Consider the following 22774-nt stretch of genomic DNA (forward strand, 5'->3'; position numbering starts at 1 on the left):
GAGAATAAAGTCATGCCTTTTGTGTCCACACGATACCAAACAACACACTGACATGCCCTAAATCAAGGTGTGCATGGCACACTAAAACAGATAGCTAAAACAGGGCCCATGGACTTGACTTTGACTTAGCTCTAGCTCTAGCTCTGACCGGCAACTCTACCACTGAGGTCCAAAGCGTTTATAGACAGATAAATAAATACCAACAGAAAGAACAAAGCTTAAAGCCTCAAGTGTTCAGACCTGATCATTCAAGCCACCGCTAAAAGAAAGACCTATGACCTCTATTCTAGTACATAAAATCACAGAAACACAAACTGACTTCAAGGAAGAATAGTTAAATTAAATATGAAACATAAATGATGTGCTTTTTAAACAAAAACAGAATGATGAGTAAACTTTACTTAAAAAAAGTTTCGCAACTTTCTGCATTTGCTTATTTTAGTAAATAAGTGAACTGAACTTCAGTCAATCCTTTCTTTTATTGAACTTTACTTCATTTATTTTTGCTAAATCAATCCTTTCTTTTAGTAAACTTTACTTAATTTATTTTTTACTGAATCAATCCTTTCTTTTAGTAACCTTTACTTAATTTCTGCATACAATATTACCTAATTACAATTACTTAATTTATACAATATTTCTTAAATAATTTATGATATATAATATATTATAATTCCTGAAATTTAAATATTTTTAGTTAAAACACACATATTACACTGTCGCAACACATGGATTACATGCCATCCATGTTTTGAGACAGTGTAATTAGGCCTGTCACAATAATTGCAATATCGATTTATTGTACAATAAATAAACATGACCTCACTAATTTTTGATAATCGTGATATTGTCTATTATGTTTATTTGTATATTTGTTCACATATATATATATATATATATATATATATATATATATATATATATATATATATATATATATATATATATATATATATATAGTGAATAGTATTTTATCCAGTCATGCTTCTATACCTGTGACTCCATACACACAGTGTGGACTAAAGTAGGTGAAGAAACAAGTATATAATTCCCAAACTAATTATAATAAAAGATTAATTCAAATTTAGTTGTCTATTCTGTTATCATTATGTCTGTGGCATTTAATAGTCTTAAAATTACAAAAATATTGTGTATCGCAATAATTTCTGGGGCAATAAATGTTCCACAAAAAAATCTTATCGTGACAGGCCTAAGTGTAATATGTTCTTTTTTTAAGTAAGATTTACTCATCATTTTTTCCTGTGTAATCAAATCTGATACAAACTCTATCAGTGCTAAAAAGGCGTGGCGTTACTGGAGGTCAGAGCACTGTGGTTGCTTCTGTGAGGAAAGCCCTGTTTACTGATGTTCAGCCTTCTTCTAAAGATGTAACTAAGTGTGACTGTGAGGGAGTTAGAGCTGACTGAGTCACAGACGTTTGAGTCATGGAATGCAGCTGGATCTGCAATTCCAGTAAAAACCACATAATTCTGTGTTATGATTTGAAGAAATCCGGTGAACATGTGAGCGCTGCTACGTCTGTCCAGCTGCTACAGATAAGATGTTTGGAGATAAAACAGCTGCACCAGTGCATCCAAACATGCACCCTTGGATGTTTACGCAATGTTTATCTTCTTTTTAGCAGTGTGAAGTGTTATTCTAGCAAGCTGCCCTTCAAAGTTCACACTTTTATTAGCATAAAACCTAATTCATCCATGAGCGAATCAAAAACGCTACACTAAGCAGCAGATCCTGTCATGCTACTTCAATTATCCCCATGACCCACAATCACCATTTTCAACTACTTCAGCTGAGCAACTACGTACGTCCTATTTAACTAATGACTGGGTAGAAACAACATGTGTGGGAGTGAGTCAGCTCCCAGCCATAGGCGTTTACAATCTGCACTCCGCAGACAGTATAGACACACCTTTTTTGAGTCAAGTCTGAGCAGGGAAAGAGCAAAAAGCTCTCCTAAGGGCAACTGCAGTCTTGGACTTTTCCTGAGGTAAGTTTTTTAAGAATTAATTAACTAAATGTACATATCTTATAGTAGTAGATTTATTCATTTTATTAATGTTGTGTTGCTGAGACTTTTCATTTTAATTATCAGAATTATTAGGGGACTGTTTTATGAGTTAACTAAAATTTCAACAGTAGCTCTTTCATTCAGTTCCATTCATTGGGTCTTACTACTTTTTCTGAAAGCTTTATTAGCATTGACTCAATATTTTTTCTGCTCTACACTGTAAAAAATGCAATGCATTACATAAGTTTTAGTAGCATTGATTAAATCACTATTTCTTTTCTCTTCACTGTAAAAATACTGTAAAAAAATGCAATGCATGCAGTCAACTCAACAACTTAAAAGGGTTTAGTTTGGGCAAAACTTCCACCAAGTAATTTTTTTTAACTTGTGCATCTCAGTTCATTCAAAAAGACATTTTGAGTTTATTCTTAGAAGCATAAGTAAAAGAGCTGCAGCTGGAACTGATTAAAGAACTGTCTAATATGTTCAGTCTGTGTCCCCTCCCCCTCAATTTATTTACATTTTATTAAATACTGCAGGTTAAGCCCCCCCACTCTCAGAAACCTGGCGTGCAAGGGTTGAAGGGAGGAGCCACAGCAGACTAAACATCTTACACAATGTTTAATCAATTAAAACAGCTGCGGCTGTTTTAATTGTACCTTTTTAATGTACCTTTTTAATCCTGTCTGGGAAATTGCTCCTTTATGTTTTATTGACCCAACTGAGATACTAGAAGTTGCATTTACTCAAAAAATGATCTGTTATTGCAATATTTTAAGTTGGCCTGACTTTGCATTTTTTTACAGTGTAAACAACTACAGTATAATCAATCCTGTATTCAGATCCAGAGCATCAAAAGTGAACAGCAGAAGTAGATTTAATCTAGTTAAAGAAATGTCTTCAACAGCATGGTGTTTTGGAGTAGTGTGGTGCATTTACACTCAACTTAATCTGTCTCTAAAAATGCCCAAACACAACAGATTACATATTTAATCACTAAATATCAGCACTTTTCACGTTTAAACAACATTCAGACATTTAAACGCCTTTTAAATCTCATGTTTAGCTGTTTCTATCGTTTTTACCTGTATAGTGGGTAACAACGCTGGTTTCCTCATTGCAGACTATCTATCTATCTATCTATCTATCTATCTATCTGTCTGTCTGTCTGTCTGTCTGTCTGTCTGTCTGTCTGTCTGTCTGTCGGTCTGTCTGTCTGTCTGTCTGTGTACTACCTGCCTTACCTACCTACTTATCTTCCCATCTATCTATCTATCTATCTATCTATCTATCTATCTATCTATCTATCTATCTATCTATCTATCTATCTATCTATCTATCTATCTATCTATCTATCTATCTATCTATCTATCTATCTATCTGTCAGTCTGTCTGTCTGTCTACGTACATACATACCTACCTACCTTAGCTACCTACTTATCTTCCCACCTACCTACCTACCTACCTACCTACCTACCTATCTATCTATACAGAAGTGTGTAATAGAGCGGAGGACAGTGTTTAAGAACTCCATCAGCACTGCTGTATCTGATCCACTTATACAACCAACACAACACACGCCTCATACACCACCACCATGCTAATCAGTGCTTATCACTGCAGTGCTGAGAATAATAATGACCCACCACCCAAATAATAATAATAATAATAATAATAATAACAATAATAACAAAAAAAATAATAATAATAATAATAATAACAATAATAATAATAATAATAATAATAATAATAATTATTATTATTATTATTATTATTATTATTATAAAAATAATAATAATGTGTGATCTGTGGTGTTTTTTCTCACCTGTGGAGTCCTGATCATTAAAGAACAGGGTGAAAAAAGGATAATAATAAAGTATGCAGAGAAACAGATACAGGACTACAGTCTGTAATTACTATATAACTAAAAAAAGTGCTCATAAATGCTCAGTGGAGCAGAATAACAGAGCATGCTTGTAGAAACAAGGAGGTGGTCATAATGTTATGCTTAATCAGTGTAATCAGCTAACAGTGCACTTTATGACATGATCTTAATGATCTTTGCACAGTAATGCACATGTAGCATTGCTGTCATGCTCTTTGCACAGACCACACAGCTGCGTTAACAGTGATATGGTACCTACTGGCACAGGTATACCTTTTACATATCTATTTATGTATTATTTAATCATTTATTTAATTTAAATGTAAGTTTAATTATGTGTGTAGTGTTTAACTTATGTTATGTAGTGTTTATTTCTCTTAATATACTGTGTGTTAGTGTTAGCAAAGTAAGAATTTCATTGTATAATTTAATTGCCTGTAAATGAGTCACATAACAATGCTGTCCACAAATATTTGCTCATATACAGTCATAAATCACACTTTTCTACTCAGCTGATTGAAAAGAAGTGTAACAGAGTGATATATGACACTATGGGTCCTATTTTACACCCTACACAAGATGTAAGATATATATATATATATATCTACACTAAAGGGTGTGGTAGTCTGAAAATGAGGTGTGTTCAGGTAAAACAGAAAACGCGAAAAAACACCGGTGCATTATTGCCTCAGACAAACGTCAACATTTAGACGTTCATTGTTATCTTGGCAACAACAGCATGCTCAGTGCACGTACACATCCGCTATACACACAGCAGTTCACAAACCCAACTTTTACATCAACAATAAACAAAATACAACATAAAATAACTAAACAACAACAACACCTTCACAGCGTGAACAAGCAGCTGCGCCACTAGAATAGCAATCCGCCAAAGTCAGAGCACACCTGACTCTTAAAAGTAATGGCAAGTGATTAATTAAGAGAATAAGTACATGCCTTTTGCGAGTTTCAAGCCGAACAAAGCATACTTATCCCGCCATTATGATAGCAACAACACACCGAAAGATAAGATGGTGGTTATAATTCAACAACCTGACCTCACTAACACTCTTGGAGCGTTTAATACAATCAAATCATTAGAGCAATGTTCCAAAATCTAGTATAAAGGCACTGGGCCATTGAAGGAACAGAAAACATCAGCTGTAGATGTCTTGAGTGGAAGTGATTTAACGCTACTAACAAATAATTGTTCAAAACGTCTAGTTGAGCTAAAACCAAGTGTAAAAATAAATATACCTGAAATATATCTGTTTTTACTCATCGTTTTACTCATTGTTTACTACAAATTTCCACCTGCAGGTCAATACAACTCATCATAAAGAACTGAAACTTATGGTTCGATCTTCTGTTGCTCAATGAGCTGGCAGTTAGACAGTTGTGCCACCCTAGAGCTGTAAAATATATCCTCCATAAGAAGCCCACACTGTTCTAAATTATTATTACACTTTTTTCCTGGACACATATGCACACAATTTCTCAGTTGTAGAGTCGCAAAGCATTCTACCAACATCTTACTATTGTTAATGCATTAAGAAGTTATAAATGTTTACAGATTACATACAGTCTGTGGATAGTATTTCATATGTAAAAAGTCAGTGTTTTTTCTGGAAAACCAGTAACTAAGTGGTCACTTTAAACACAAAATTGCACACTCTAAACACAAACGTCAAATAATTTAAGTCTGTTTTACATAAAATTGGATATTTCTAGACAGTACTCAACTATTTTTAGTTGAACATTTGTGGGCACATAAACATTCAAACTGAGATCTTTGAGTTGAACCAACTTATAATCACTGAGTTTAGTCTGTTGCCATTAACAGATTCTTTTCCATTGGCTTCTGTCACAATCTATTTGCATACTGGGTGTGTCCAACAGTTTCTAACACTCACAATCAGTGTGTAGTGATTCCCCTTTAGTTGTAATAACTTGATGTTCTAAGTTATGCTAACTTAAGCTTTCATTACCCATTACTTAACTTTTTTAAGGCAACCAGTTTTCTCAATTTTCTGAAGTAAATTCAGATTATCCGGGCTTACAGTGCAGATTGCAATCAGGTTAATGTCTCACTGTCTTCATTACTGTATTATTACATCAAGTGGAGATGTACAATGTAAGATATTTTTGAAAATAGCAGTAATTAAAAAATATATATTGGATGAGAATCAAAGTTGTGCTCTGTGTTACTAAACTTCAGTATTATTCTGGAAGCGCAATCCTTAGTATTCTAGCTATACTTTTATTACTAGGTTAAGGGACTTCTTAACCTAAATGTAAAAATATTGTAGCTTGAGGGAGAAAAAACATTCCACAAAATATACAGCACCTTTTTTCTGTGCACACAGGAAATGTGAACGTGGACACGTGCACATGGTCCAGCTACACTTGTTTAAACTTGGTGGTTCAAACAAAACAAAGAAACCATGTCTCAATCCATTACCAGCTAGACGTGAGCGTAACTCTGAATAAAATGAGGTTTGTCAATGGTGATTCATCCTAAAAATATTATTTTTATCCAATATTTCAGTTACATATCTGAAACCCTCTCACCCCTGCTAATTTCTTTAATCAAGCCCTGTTGACAAATAGGACTGGTGACATCACTTGATGACCCATTAAACAACCTTTGACCTTGTTACAGTACTAATAACTGGCTATAACACTCAGTCCTACCCAACACAACAGGTCCTATCCTCAAATAAGTCGTCAGAAGCTCGCTCCATTAATGTTTAACAGCTCGCTCGTCCGATGTCTGCTGTCAAAAAAAGGCACAATCTGTCTTTTGTGCATTCAGTACTCACCTATCTTTTTCTCTTTCATCTCCTCGCAAAATGAAAAACAGAGAAAACTGGAACAAAAGCAGGAGGATGGAACGCTCCCGAAAATCCCCCTCACCACAACCAGTGTCCCGTTTTCTCCTTTAACCTGCGAATGAGGGAGAAAACGGTGAATCGCGCTAATCAAACTGCCAGGATGGACAAAAACGGGTTAAACAAGTTAAATAAACCAAAGGGCAAAGCGAGTTACGAATTCTGGAGAACAGAACAGTCAACAGGTTAAATGTTTTCAAAGACAGGCCATTAAAAATGTGTCAGATTCCTTTCAGATGAGGCCTTTTTCTGCCTTTTATGATCATTATGAACACAGCAGTCTAAATACAGTTCAGTATTTCTTTAGGAAAATATATGTATAGTCAAGGGTAGTGTACCTCTAAACCAAAATAACGTATAAGTGCATTTACTTTTAAATAATGTAATTTATTGGCTTAATGACTTTAATGAAGTTTAAAAAAAAGGCAGTAGGACAATGCCCCTAACCTCTATGGGAAAGACTCTATAGGAAGGATTGTAGGACTATAGCTAAGTTTTAGACTATATCTTCCTAAAAATGTCTATTCAGAATGCTGTGTAGTCCAAGTCTAGACTTAATCCTGTCTGGGAAACTGACTTTCTTAATACACTAAACATCTATCAGAAAAGAAAATAATACTGGACCTAAATTATTCATGTCTTGTTCTCTTTATCAAATCTTTTTCAGGCTAAAATAAAATGCTAATGCTAAAATGTGAAGATGAATCAATAGTAAAGTAGTCCATCAGCTTAACCAACAAAATAGAATAAAATAAAATCCCCTAAAAGTGAAGTAAAAAAGGGATAATATAGCACTTATTAAAAGCTTACAACTGCTTACTACTATTTAATCACTTTTATATTGAAAGTGAAATTAAATCTTAAACTTGTATTTAAAAATATACAAATGGAATTACCCTTTACCTCTTTATTCTATCTCTCTACCAGCATATTTACAGATATAATAGGACGGGACAACAATTCAATTTTTAATAATGTTCAATATATTAATAATGATCATCTTATTTATAATGCACACATTTTACATTATTTACAGCATCTGACTGACATTTATCTCAGAGTTTACTGCATAAATTGGCTAAATATTTCTGTGGCTTTTATTGTATTACTAAATGGTACAGAACGAAATATGTCAAGGAATATGTCACAATGTATAATATATATTATTTATATTATCCAGACCTTATTATACAGTGTCCTGTTGTCTGAAACATGTCAAAAATAAAAGCACAAGTATATTTAAAATGGTCTATACCATGAGAACTTATTATTTTATGTAGCTGAAATGTTGAATCTAGACTTTTTAATGGTAAATACATGATAAAGTTTTGATATTTTTTACTAAGCTACTGAAGTTAACATGGCAGCTCTGTTAGGCTGTGTAGTCAGTCAGCTACTTACTGCCCACCTCTCTGCCCACTTACAGCCAATCCACTCACAACAACTTCCACAGAAAAATACATTTTTTTTAGCTAAAAGAAGCTCAATTACTCATTTATTTACTGTATCTTACTTTAGTCCTGACAGAAATGAACATTTCCACCTCATAATCTCCCCGTTTTCCCTCAGTTCCAGCTCTATCACTCACCTTCCTCACTCAGGTAAAGGTAAAATCCTCAGCTCCACCAACAAAGACATGAAGTTGGATACCGACTCTGCTTTCTCAGAGCATCCAGTCTGACATTTTCTCTCCCTCCCTCGAGCCTGCACTCTTTTATTTTCCTCCACAATGAGCTTTTTCTCGCGCCGCTCGTCTCCTCGCACTCGAGCTGTCTCCAAAAGTCCGAGCCCGCTCCTTCTTCCGGTCAGTACAATAAAAACAAAAAAAACTTTCCCAAGTGGCCAGGTATGCTCCCACTGCTTCCCTCCACACCTGTACTCCGGCATTTCCCGCCCACATGGCTGCTGATTGGCTAGTGATACCCCTCCTCCTGGGCCAGGATTGGTTAGTAGTTCATGCTCGCCAGCGTGAGTGAGCGTGGCTTGTCTGAATACAGGTAGAAAACTAAAGAAATCTGGAGTAACATGGAACAGGTGCTGCTCTGGTTCATTGGTTGGTTCATTCTTACCAGTGGTGTTACAAGGCTTTTAGGGACCCTAAGAAAAATGAACCACCACACCCCCCCCAAAAATGTGTTATAGTTCATTACTAGCATTGACTGCCCGGCAGGTAGCTAACATACCACACGTAGGTCTAATTTATCCAACTTATCCAATTTATCCAGTGTAAATTATCACCTAATGTTTTCTGCTGTTTTTTCTTTTTCTTCCACTTCCCTTCTTTTCTGGTTTCCTGATGGATAACTACTGAAGTTTCATATTTTGCCAACTGCAGGAATAGCAAATTGAAGTTGCTGGCTACTCTCAGCCACTAGTGAGAGGGCCCTCTTGAAAACTGAATTTACTAGTAATTTGTAATTTTTAAAGTAGTTTTTGAAATAGGTACTTTTACTCAAGTACATTTTGACACAAGTAATTTACTTCGCCAAATTGGAAAACTCCCCGTTACTAATTGTCTGAATTAAAAAAGGAATTTGAATTTTGTTCTCCATGGTCGCGCAGCTGAACTTTTCCCAGCAATGTTTATTAGGGTTAGCGGGAGAGATGCTGTGTGAATCAGCTGTGTAGCCTGGGGGTCTGTGTGTGTGGCTCGGGGGAACCGGTGTTCTGTCGAGTTATGCTACCCATCGATGTGTCCTTTTTTACGGCACTGCGCATGCGCCCACCAACAGTTTTTTTGTATGATTTCATGTTTTTAATGATAATTCCTTAAGTTTTTATTGGAAACATTAAACAATCTGCTTGGATGTTAAAAAAAACATGACGAAGTTAAAAAATAATAATGAACTGTAAAACTATAAAATTACAGTTTATAGTCACTCATATGACCATAAACTTTTAACAGTAAAGAAAAAAATGGATCATAGAAACCTATGCCATTTGTTCTTGAAAACGTTTTATGGGGTGGTCTGAACAAATACTGCCTGAAAAGTCCAAATTATTATAATTAATTTAATTAATTAATTAAAAAGATTGAATTTATGATTTGTACTTTTTTACATCAAATAAATAAAAGTAACTATGTAACTTTTACTCAAAGTACATTTTAAATTGAGTACTTTTTTACTTATACTCGAGTAGATTTTTAGATGGGTACTTTTACTTTTACTTGAGTAGAATTTTAGCAAAGTAAAGGTACTTTTTCTTAATTACAATTTTTCAGTATTTTTTCCACCTTGCTTTTTAGCTTTTCACATGATGTGCTTAATAGTACACAATAGGCTTATAACATGCATTGTATGCAAATGCAGATTCTAGGGCTATAAACAGCCTGATTCACAAGAACAGCTGACAGACTAGTGTCAAAGTCACCAAAACAAATTGTGGCTGAAGATGCAAGTGGCTAATGCAAAAGTAGCTAGATCCACTATGCTGAAAAATCCACCTCAAGACCAGCTCTCTAGTAGCTGGTGTCAGGAGGTCTAAGGTGACTTTGATGGTCAAGGTGACTGAAAAGCTGGACATCTGAGTGAAAATATACCCTGCACTGATTGGCTATATACTGGTTGGCATACACTGGTGTGATGGATTGTACAAACCAACAGTGTGTTGGAATGGTATACTGTATGTTTATACTTTTCTTCCAATCACAATCAAATTTACTCTATCTGGATGGAGAGATTTATCTGGATAGGGGTTTTATTGAACGATGAGAAGCCGGAATGAAAACGAGCTGAAATGAAACAGGAGTAACAAGGCTATATTTAAAATGTAAGGAGTAGAAAGTTCAGATAGTTGTATGAAAATGTAAGAAGTAAATGTAAAACGTGTAACAAAATTATATTTTTCCAGTAAAGTATAGATAACCAAACCTTCTACTCAGGTAAGGTAATAAAGTGTTTGTGCTTCATAATTTGACACCTCTGCCAACCAGGCCAAGATTGTCAACCAATATGACCAAGCTTGGACATGCATTATCCTGCTGCTCATGCTGGTCAACCAGCTTAGTGAAGCTTTGTTATACCAGTTGTTTAACTTTGTGAGGTTGCTCGCACTTATAGACCAGCTAACCATCACAATCAAATAGAACCTACCTTCCCATTGTGTGATTGGCACATATGCTATTAAGGATATTGTATTTAGTGTTGGTACTGTAAATGTGTAAGCATTTATCTATTAATGTTTATTAGTGTAACACGGAGGAGGCCGGATGCAAATGCAAGTCGGTTTTAATTGATATAATACGACAAACCAAAAACTATTACAAGAAAATAAACACTAAGACTATAAAACAAAGACTATTAAAAAACAAATAACTAAACCAGTTCAAAACAAACAAAGAAGTGAAATAAACTAACAAAGAATCAAACAATATAAAGAAAACAAACCAGAACCCTGTAGACAAGACATAGATTAACATACAGACACGGCTGAACAGGACAGCATCACACAAAAAGCAGGACAGAGAACAAAGGAGCACATGGGGTATTTATACACAGGCACACACTAGGGACACCTGTGGAGGTAATGAGGGGCGGAGTTACAAATGAAACACAAGGTGATAACACTAAGGACTAGGGCGGGGCTAGGGTGGAGACTGGACAATAACAAAACAATGCCATGTGCTCAAAAAGCACATGGCTGGGAACACAAGACAGGAAAACAGAGGGCAGGAGCACAGAAAACCAAAAGAGGGAAAAACACAGGACAGACACAGGCTAATGTGTGACAATTAGTGTTTATTAACTTTTTTTAAAGTAGCTACACAGTTCTAGAAATATTTGAACTCCCTCCCATCCTCTCACACACAAACACACACATACACACACACACACACGCACACACACATTGTGACTGTTGTAGAAGTTAGGCCCACTTTAAGCCCCCCATTCACAACATTCTAACATTCTAACCACAATGTGTATCTCTGTGTCACACTGTGTGCTCTTTATTGTGTACTCTTTAGCTACATTAGCCCGGTAGCTAAAGAAGCATTTCTTTACACACCACAGAGCTGTTTTTACCACTTCACTTGGCAACACCAGAAAAGAGAAGTGAGAGTCTCCTGCTGTGGTTTGTGAAAGCTGCAGATTTCTGTGCATTTGTAGGAGAACTCAACACGAGGCAGCTGAGATGGGCGTGGGTCACCTTCAGACCGAATGGCTCTGGACTTCTCTGATCGTTTCAGGTGAGATTAAACCTGTCTTTGTTTTTTTGCATTGTTTTTTGTCACAACTTCTGTACAAAAAATACAGCAACAGGACTGGTGTAGAAAAGTGATCTGTGTACGTGTAATATGGGTTGAATGGACAAATTAAAGATTGAATTTAGTTGTTTCTAACTGCAGAGTTCCAAACCTAAGACAAACACCATATTAATGCCTATAGATTTGAAATCAAATGTTATAAAAGCTTCTGTAGGTGCAATGTGCCAGTCTTCCTATGCTTTTTTCATGTAGTGAATGTTTAAATTTAAAACATTGTTGAGGAACAGTCTATAACAGATTATAACTGAGATAGCTTCAGTTGGAGGCAACAATTTAAATGGTGGTCCTCTGGACCGTTAAATTGACACATTTGCTGTCAGAAATAATGAAATGTAGTTAATGAGATATTAATTATTGATATTATAATGATATAAATTGCAGTTTTAGTGCCATATATCTCTCTTCATGGAGGTAAGTACCCTTAAACCCAGAGGACCTTTACGTGAATTCAAACTTCCAGTTTTTAGTATAATGCTATTTTCTTTTAGCACTGAGCTAATAATGCAGTATGAATGCTCAAAACTACCTAGGTCTTCTGTTCAGCATCATTGAACTTGAATACAAATAGGTTGAAGTGCCTGATTGCCCACCAGATGTCACTGTGGTGGGTGGAGCATGATTTGAATGTCTCACAAGAGCAAATCATTTTCCGAGTCAACTCATTTAATTAGATCTCCTAAAAGACCCACTGTTGCCATCATAAGAAAATACAAACAAAAAGAGAAGACAAACAGAATAAAGACAACAAAAGATACCAGCTACTCAAAAGGTCAAATAAGCAAGACAAAGGGTATATGTGGAGCTGGGGAAACAAAGAACACCTGGGGAAGATAATGAGGGGGATGGCTAACAAACTAGACACAGGTGTGACCACTAAGGACAGGGAGCTATCAGTTTTGATTTATTCCTAAACTCTGACGCTATTTTAACAGCACGGGTGTTAAAGGTGTGAAAATACTGTTGATTGGGTGTAAGATAGCAATAAGCATTGTGATACACCTTGCACAGGGTGTACAATGAGGCCTCCGACTTTGAAAATCTCTCCTACGATATATCTAAATCTTCTGATTGTAATTGTCCTTAAAATGTCCTATAAATCAGCCCTCTTGCAAGTCTGCCGGTCTCAACATTAACACTGAGCTAAATCTACAGTATGTTGTCTTTTGTTTAGGTGTTCTGGCCGGGGACTGGATGGTACAGGTTCCAGAAAGTCCAATCCGTGCTCCCGCTGGTTCCTCTGTGACGGTGCCATGCACTTACGACTTCCCTGAGGACTCATCACAGGGGACGCCTCGCAAAGTGCTTTCTGAGATGTGGTGTCGGAATGAGAGCTTCTGCATCACCCAAACATACATCTACCACAGCCGTGGGATCTTCATAGACCCTGCGTACCGGGGCAGGGTGCAATACCTGGGCACAACCGGGTCCAAAAACTGCTCTTTCAGGATAACAGACCTGAGGACCACTGATAGTGGGGTCTACGTGTTTCGGTTTATTACGGACCACCCCGTGGAAAAGCTGCCAGGCCAGAAGGGTATCACCCTACAAGTGACAGGTACTGTTGAGGAGATGTTCCAGTTACATTGTTCATACAGAATTTTCTCAGTGTCACTTAAGCACCATTAGAAAAAGAAGTTTATTCAAGTGTGTTATTAGTATAATTCTTTTTATAATTTTATTTCTAATTTTCTCATCAATTTACACGGCCAGTTACCGAACCCACTCATTAGGACTCCCCCTATCACTAGTGATGCCCCAACACTAGGAGGGTAAAAACTAGAACATGTCTCCTCCGATACATGTGAAGTCAGACTCCGCCTCTTTTTGAACTGCTGCTGATGCAGCATTGTCGAGTAGCATCACAGGGCACTCGGAGGAAAGCGCAGCAACTCAGTTCTAATACATCACTTCACAGATGCCTTGTGCTGATCAACATCACCCTTTTGGAGTGATGAGGGAAAAGAGAGTGCAATCTACCCACCTAGAGAGAGCAAGGCCAATTGTGTGCTCTCTCAGGGCTCTGGCGGCCGATGGCAAGCTACATGAACAGGATTCGAACCCACAATCTCCTGATCATAGTGGCAGTGCTTAGCCCGCTGGACCATTCAAAGCCCTTAGAATACTTCTTTTAAACTAAAATTAGGCAAGTATGGTTCAGATAACTTTTTTGTACTTATCAGTGACATGCTAAACATAATGATACTTAAGTATACTTGGCTTATACTGACAAGTATACAGAAGAGTCAACAGTAAGTGTATTTAGCATATACTTGTACTTAATCTTTTGATCAAAATACACTTAAGAAAAGTACACTTGAGTTTTCTTGCCTTATATGTAAACTATGCTTGGCTTGTATAGTTTGAGGTGGAATATCTTAGAATAAATAGTACACGAATGGCACTGAACTGGATCATTTAAAGTGTAATTAACCATTGTAAGTGCAAGATTATTTTGCTTATTTTAGGAATAATGATCTTAATCAGTCTCACAGATTTGTCGACTTATTTGATTTTATTTGATACTTAAGTAATCTGAACTCAAAATTTCATCAGTTGTCAAGTTATTCTGATTTATTGTGTCCAAATGAATTATTTAACATGAAACATCAGTGATATGTGCTTGATTTAGGTCTTATTTGACACATTTTGAGACTTAATTCCTTATTTTAAGAAATTAAGAAACTAAGAAACTAAGAAAAAAAATGTTTTTTAGCATATATGTCTCAGTTTATATATATTTTGTCTTATTTTTGCCAGTATTTTTTTTTGCAGTGTAGCATTTCTATGGTTTCATTTATGATTAAGTTTTAACACAATGTTGCAAGAACAGCTGCAAGATTTAGGTCAAAGAACACAAAATGAGGGAAATTGAGATCCATGTTTTTAACTTTGATGGAGATAATATCCTCAAATCAAATCCAGTCAATTTTTTATATATGTGTTTGTTTCTACAACTGAAATCTCAAAACAGCTTTAAAGGATCTGTTAATAAAACAAACTCAACCCCTTTCCTATTAAGATAAAGAAGGGAATATATTATGTTGAAGTTACTGTTATAGGGTTCAAAACCAGTTGCTACAGATAGATGGCTGCTGCTTCTACAATCACTACAGAAATAGCAGAAAATATGATTTTGCAAAGGCAAAGAGAAGCAGGAGTGAAACAGATGTAAGCACACTAAAGGTCATGGTGCACTGTGCACTATTTTTGCTGCAACAGACGTTTCTTCAGACCATACAGCTTCCCTATTTCTGATAGAATAGTTTAACCCTAAAGACCAGACATTTCCTCAAACACTCCAGACCAACATCACTGCAATTTCCTTGTGATAATAGTGAAAGAAGATATTGTTTATCTTCTTGGATATTGGCTCTGTGTTTATTCCAGTCTAACTCTATCGATGAAATTTTTCTTACATGTTGCTTTCCCTTAAAATGCCACGTTAAAATTCTCTCTTTAAGATTATATGTTAATAATCTGTGGTCTTATTGGCTGACTGGTATTATGCCTCATTTCTACATTCATCATCGATCAAGTCGATCAAACATAACATTATGACCAGTACATATATTTTTGACAGGCTTGAGTTCAGACAGTTGGGAAGACCATTTTAAAGACTTAATATTGGTCTGCTTTATCCATCCCACAAACAGCTTTGATGTGTTTTTATGGTCACTGTACTGTTGGAACACCCTGTTACAGTATGTCCAGGTTCCAACTATCTACAGTGGTATGAAAAGTTTGAGCACCCCTTATAATATTGGTTGTTCAGATCAGCAATTTCGGTTAAATATATCATATAGCAGATGAACACAGTGATATTTGAGAAGTGAAATAAAGTTTATAGGATTTACAGAAAGTGTGCAATAATTCTTTAAACTAAATTAGGCAGGTAAATACATTTGGGCACCCTTGTCATTTTATTGATTTGAATACCTTTAGCACTAATTATTGAAACACAAAATTTGTTTGGTGAGCTCACTGACCTTTGACCCACATATGCAGGTGAATCCAATTATGAGAAAGGGTTAAGGTGGTCAATTGCAAGTTTTTCTCCTCTTTGCATCTTCTCTGAAGAGTGGCAACATGGGAGAAAACACTTGTCTTTTATACTCAGCAAATTAAGTTCTGATTCAGAAATCCTTACAACCAAGCTGAGATGTTTATAATAAAGTAAAAAAAAGTTTCCTCTATCCAGTTTATAAAGCATTCTTTATTCCAGCGCCCATCACTGGCTTTATTTAAGTATGCTTTATGAAAATGTATGTCTTAAGAAGAACAAGTGGCAATAATCCCAGTTAATCACAGAATATTGTTGTGATTAATCTGATTTTTTTTAATCGATTGCCACCAATTGTTTAATTATTATTTCAAAAATTTTGCTGTATTATTGTGTACAATACAATATGGCACACCCCTAGCTACCACCGTCATAATGTTAACAGTTCAGGAGGCTGGTGTGATCTTCAGCAGTGTGTCAGAAATTCACTATAAACAGAAAGCCTTTGAGGAAGTGGTGATTTCTTCTTGGCATCCTGGAATTGTGCTGACTGTAGTGAATCACACTGGCTGTGTCTCAGTTTATGCTAAATAGGGTTTTCCCTGGTAACACATGATAGCGGCACACTGTTTGAGTCTGTTTGTGGCTAATAATGTGCCACTCGGAGTAAGAAGAGTGAGTGAGTACTGACAGGAAGGACATCAAACAGTATCTGACACTGTCTCATAGCAGCAGTAGATCTTCCCCTTTACACTGGATCCACTTTATCATCTTATGGATAAACTCTGCACCAGTGTGGAGATGCTGACCCAGAACACAGAGCAAGATTTAACATCTGAAATGGTCCTACTGAGTCCACAGTGTTCATCAACATCAAAACTATACATCTTACGCATTTTAGGTAACCATTTTCTTCTGCATTGGATTACACAAGACCTTCAGAAAGTATCTTATTCTGAGATACTAAGTCATTATTTTTGGATGCTATTTCATTATTTTGACATCATAAGATATTATTCTGAGATGTTATAATTTTGAGACATTATCTCATTATTCTGAGATACTAAGAAGCACTGTAGAATAGCACCTCTTCAAAGTCTACTGATTCTATTTCCAAAGAATAAGATCTCAAAATAATGATTTAGTATCTCAGAATTATGAGAGAGTGTCTCAAAACAATGAGTTCTCCTTTAAAATAATTAGATAGCATCTCAAAATAATGACTTAGCATCTTAGGATAATAACTTAGTATATCTCTTAATATATTGAGATAGTATATTCAAATAATGAGATAGTATCTCAAAATAATAACTTAATATCTTAGAATAATTATTATGTATCTTAAAATAATGACTTATCTCAGAATATAATAATAAATATCTCAAAATATCTCAGAATAATAAAAAAGCTACAGTGTAACAGATAACATTCCAAAATAATGACTTATCATATCAAAATTAAATAGTTTCTCCAAATAATAAGATAGTATCTCAGAATAATGACTTAGGTTATCAGAAAAATGAGAGAGCATCTCAGAACAATGAGTTCTCCTTTAAAATAATTAGATAGCATCTCAAAATAATGACTTACCATTTTAGAATAATGATTTAGTATCTCAATATATTGAGATAGTATATTCAAATAATGAGATCTCAAAAGTATCTCAAAATAAGGAAAGCATTCTAAAATAATGACTTAATATCTCAAATTAATGAGATAGTATTTCAGAATAATGAGAGCATTTTTAAAATAGTGACTAAGCATTTCAGAATTATGAGATAACATCTCAAAACAATGACTAAATATCTCAGAATAATGAGATAGTATCTCAAAAAATGTGAGCATTTTAAAGTAATGACTAAGTATCTCAAATTTATGAGATATCATCTCAAAGTTATGACTTAGTATCTCAGAATAATGAGAAAATATCTCAAAGTAATGGCTTAGCATCGTTAAATAATAAGACAGCTCAAAAGAATTAGCGCTATTTATGGAATAAAGAAGAAAAAGAAATATGTGCTGGGTGTTTTTTTATTTGAGATAGTGGAAATGGGCTTCTATAAGTGACAGTCACCGAAAGAAGATCTTGAGATACTCGCTGAAAGGGGTGTTACTGTACAGTTTTTTTTTAATACTGTATTAAATGCATTATGTCTGTGATGTGGAGTGTATATATAGAATGACTGTGTAGTAACTGTGTAAATGTGTGTGTGCTGCAGATGGTAGCCGTGTCTCTGTGGTTGGCATTGTGATTGGAGTTATCTTCATTCTGGGAGCAATAGCTGTTATTGCTGTTTGGGTCAGAAGGTAAGGAAGTGTGCTAATAAAGCTTTCTACCTCATAAGGCCGTTTTTTTTTTTACATCATTTCCTACGCAAATGTAGTTGAGACATGGTTGTGGCCTGATGTTTGCTTTCTTTAGCTCTGAACTGGAGCCACTAGGCATGTAGCTAACAAGCAGTAGGAGCTGATATTTCCATTTAGCATCATATAAACTGTGTACCAAAATCACTACACACTCCCTTCAAACTGCACAAGCATTCCCAAATAGTTCTGTGTATTCTTGCCCATTTTTATAGATTTAGGTCTAAAATTAAAAATTCAAACATGCATTAAAGGAGAACTCTGGTGTGAAATGGACTTGAAGTGTAGTGAAACATGAGAACAAGTACAACTTTTTGTGGAATTGCCCATCTCTGTTTACCCCCATTATTCGTTATCGTGTTTTACTACACCCTAAGTCCATTTTACACCATATTTCTCCTGTAACCCTGCTCTACCCAAACCCAAACTCCAGCTCTGGTAGCTGGTTTTAAATTATCTAATCTGGTCAATCTGGTCCAAAAGGCTTGTCCAGGTTGGTTATACTTGTAGATGGATGGATGGATGGATGCGTGCATGGATGGATGCATGGATGGATGGATGGATGGATGGAGCGATGGATGGATGGATGGATGGATGGATGGATGGATGGTTGGATGGATGGATGGATGGATGGTTAGTTGGTTGGTTGGTTGGTTGGTTGTTTGGTTGGTTGATTCTACAGTTGCAGACCAACTAAAACATCAAACTCAATCACTGTCAATCAGTCTGGTCAAGCTTGATCATACTGCACATATAGCTTATGGATGGATGGATGGATGGATGGATGATTGGATGAATGGTTGGATAAATAGATGGTTGGATGGATGGATGGATGGTTGGATGAATGGATGGTTGGATGGATAGTTGGATGGATGGATGGATGGATGGATGGGTGGATGGATGGATGGATGTTGGATGGTTGATTAAACTAAACCATCACACTCACATACAAACACACTCTATGGTCAAGAGCTAATCTAGAGCTGACCATGGCGTTTTTTCCATCAGGGTCAACTGATTGACTGCATTTGGATTAAGGAAGAAAGAGTGTACATTTGTCATTTGACTGAATCATTTTAAATGTTAAGATAAAGAGAAAGAAGATACTTACACTGCTATTGTTTTTTTCAGACGTAGGCGATCAAGATCACTTCGGAGAGATGGCACAATATGAGTGGAGGACCCTCTGAGTGCTGCCCAGTGTACAGCAGATCATCACCTGAATATACTAATGACTGAAACTCCTGTAAAGAAACTGCCTTTTTCACATTTTAACTTTCTATCTTATGCCTTTTTAATTAACATTTCACAGTTAAGACCGCAAGCAATTATGTTTTTAATGTTGGATTTTATTGGAATGCTGGTTTATTTATTTACTCTGTTTACTGCTATTTATGGCGCATACACTATATTGGCAAAAATATTTGCACAGCCTTACAAATAATTGAAGGTGTTTCAATCTCTTTAATGGACACAGGTGAATAAAACCAAGCATCTATAGTCATGCTGGCACTGCTTCTACAAACATTAGTGAAAAAATGAATGGGTCTCAGGCTCTCAGGAGCTCAGTGAACTCCAGCACTGTGGTAGCATGACAGGATGCAGCACCTGTCCAACAAGTCCAGTCGTGAAATGTTCACTACTCACTACTAAATATTCCATAGCCAACTGTCAGTGATATTATAACACAGTGGAAGAGACTGGGAACGACAGCAGTGTAAAATAACAGATCAGCGGGGTCAGCGGATGCTAAGGAGCTCCAACTTTCTGCAGAGTTCATCCCTACAGACCTCCAAACTTCATGTAGCTTCAGATCAGATCAAGAACAGTAGAGCATAGAGATACTCATGGAATGGAGGGTTTCTATGACTGAGTAGCTTAATCCAAGCAAGCGGATACTTTTGGCAATATAGTGTATTATTAGTTTGGCTCATAGCTGGTTACATGCACTGTTATATGTTTTTGCAATGCACTCCTAATGAATAAATAAAAAAGGATACATTGTTTTTTTATTAAATTAAAAGCCTGGAAAATGTTGTCTTTCTAACACAATATCTGGTCTGAGGTGAAACTGTACCATTATCTGAAAGTGTTTTTACAGCAGTATCATTTATACAGTCTTCAGTGATGACAGTGCTTCTGTCATCATACTAAGTGCTCCTTCAGTACTCAGTGAGTATTACAGTGGTAGCAAAGAGAGCTTAGTCAGGAGTCTTGGGGAAAAGTTGAGTATGCTTATGCGTCATCTGCTCCGTCCTTGCATTGCCTAGTACTGGGCTCAGCAACTCTTTAGCCTCTTTAGCCTCAACCACTATCACTGGGTGGACTCAGGGGGGGGGGGGGAGTTAGGGGGGTCAACTGCCCCTGCCCTATTGCCTACAAGTCATAAACTACCCTCTATGACATAAATAAGACAAAGTTACCTACAGGCTGCCCTTCTTGTGTGGAAAAAGTGATTAAGTTCCCACTAGAGTTCCCCTTCTTGAAATAAATGAAGAATGAAGCGATGTGCCTCTAGATCAGGGGTATTTAATTAGAAATCACTACGGTCCAGTTGAAGAAAATTTCAGCTTTTTCAGGCTTTTTTGTGCTCCATGTTACCTCTCTGTAAGATAACAGAGACGGAGGGTTCACCGAGCGATAAAAAAGAACAGTGTCTAGTTCATACACAGCACTGAACTACAACTCTACACATTCTTGCTGGTGGCAGATAAACTGCTTGCTCTTTCAGGAGACACGCCCCAAAACGGCGATAGAAAGGCGGAGAAAGCGCGTCGCTGCCGTGTGAACAAGAAAAGTTCCGCCGCTTTAAATGAACACTGTCCGAATTAAATTCTTCTCCGTAGTTTATTGATTATGTGTTTAATGAGTGTCCATCCATGGGTGCTCTTTTACCTCTCAAGTAGTAAACAGTGACACTAAGAAGTGGCTTCTGTGCCAACCCAAAGTGCAAATACCAAATTAATATTTTTTTGCCCCTGCCCTTTAAGCAGCCTGAGTTCTGACCACTAGAGTTGGAAATTACAGCTCTTTTGGCTCGCATCACTAAAAAGAGCCAACTTTTTCACCTGCTGAGGGTCTCCAGTGCTTTTTTAATGCTTAAATTAGTTTATTATCAAATTATGTAAAAAATGAAGTATACATATGTAACCAAATGTCAAAAATGTATGTAATCTTTATTTTTTATTTTTTTTGTGTACTCAACATGGAAGAGAGTGCTACAAACATATATGATAAAATATGCAAATCTATGAAAATCAAAGACCCATTTAAATCAGACAAAAAATGTTAAGCCTCTGATTGTGCATATTATTTGTACATTTTGTAATTGTGTTTTGTAAATCTCCCCTACTTCCTGTTCTTGTTCTCACTATGCTGTGTGTTTATAACTCCTCCCTACCACTCAGTGAAGACGCACAAGTGTGTCCGGAATGGTTCACTCATTAACGCCTTCACTATTCACTAGATAGCATTTGCATTAAAGTGAACTGACTAGGAAACTGACTAGGAAACGACCAAACAACAAACTTTGTGCAACTCTGAGGATGTCTGGAACAACACCAGCGCACTGTATTACAGTTTACACTGGGAATTCAAGAGTACATTGTCTGTATAGTGCATTTTCGTCTGTGTGCTGCATTAAAGGTCACCTTCCGCGAAAATCCGATTTTTCTTGTTTTTTGTGGAATACAGTAGGTCTCTCCGAGTTGAATGTGTACACCTGCACATTAAACTGTTTTGCAGCCCCCATTGTCTGCAGGAGCTAAGCAAAGAAATCCCCCCTCCCCCCCTCCGAAAAACGGGTGAATTTTGAATTATCTTTCTGCCTACGTAGGCAGAAACTCACAGACCAGCCCACCTTGGCTCGAGAAACTCCCAGAGGCGGAGCTGAAGCGACGCAACATCACCGCTCATCAGTTAGGAGGTGGGAGGCAGTGAGCGGCAGAGCGGTGGAGGGGCGTCGCAGTGCTCCTAGCCAATCAGAGGAGAGATATTTGCATGCTGTTTGCATGTATGAATATTCATGAGCAAAGCTGGAATCCGGTCATTTTGGACACACCCCTAAAACATTCCATTAAAAAAGAGCTATACAGAGACACCTGAGTACTTTTTTTTTTACAAAAACGGCTCACATGTCATTCATTCATACTAGAGACCACAACTAGACATTTTAAAATGAAAGAAAAAACGACGAAAGGTGAGCTTTAAGGGTGTTTGATAGTGAATTATTTAGGTAATAAAAAGTACTATTGAGATTTTGACACATTGTAATAGTGTGTAATAATTCCAAATGCAGCTACAGATGTCACCACATATCTTGACCAATCACGTGTGG

General features: G+C 36.4%; 2 protein-coding genes across 2 annotated transcripts in view; one reads left to right on the forward strand and one right to left on the reverse strand.

The window, feature by feature from the left end:
- hpn (hepsin) overlaps positions 1-8629 on the reverse strand; it is a 40141-nt gene extending 31512 nt beyond the window's left edge. Inside the window, exons 1-2 of the mRNA XM_022668683.2 lie at positions 8397-8629; positions 6740-6863 (exon numbers count right to left, since the gene is read on the reverse strand). Of these exons, the coding sequence (XP_022524404.2) occupies positions 6740-6758 (19 nt within the window). The 5' untranslated portion in view covers positions 6759-6863; positions 8397-8629. The remainder of the gene's footprint in view (positions 1-6739; positions 6864-8396) is intronic.
- On the forward strand, positions 1678-19882 carry LOC111192121 (sialoadhesin). The gene is made up of 5 exons (XM_022668684.2): positions 1678-2008; positions 11917-11996; positions 13246-13629; positions 18294-18381; positions 19570-19882. The coding sequence occupies exons 1-5, from the start codon at positions 1860-1862 to the stop codon at positions 19610-19612; spliced, it is 744 nt and encodes a 247-aa protein (XP_022524405.1). The 5' UTR covers positions 1678-1859; the 3' UTR covers positions 19613-19882.
- The last annotated feature ends 2892 nt before the right edge of the window (positions 19883-22774 follow it).

The sequence above is a fragment of the Astyanax mexicanus genome, chromosome 1, assembly GCF_023375975.1.
Source record: "Astyanax mexicanus isolate ESR-SI-001 chromosome 1, AstMex3_surface, whole genome shotgun sequence".
NCBI lineage: Eukaryota > Metazoa > Chordata > Actinopteri > Characiformes > Acestrorhamphidae > Astyanax > Astyanax mexicanus.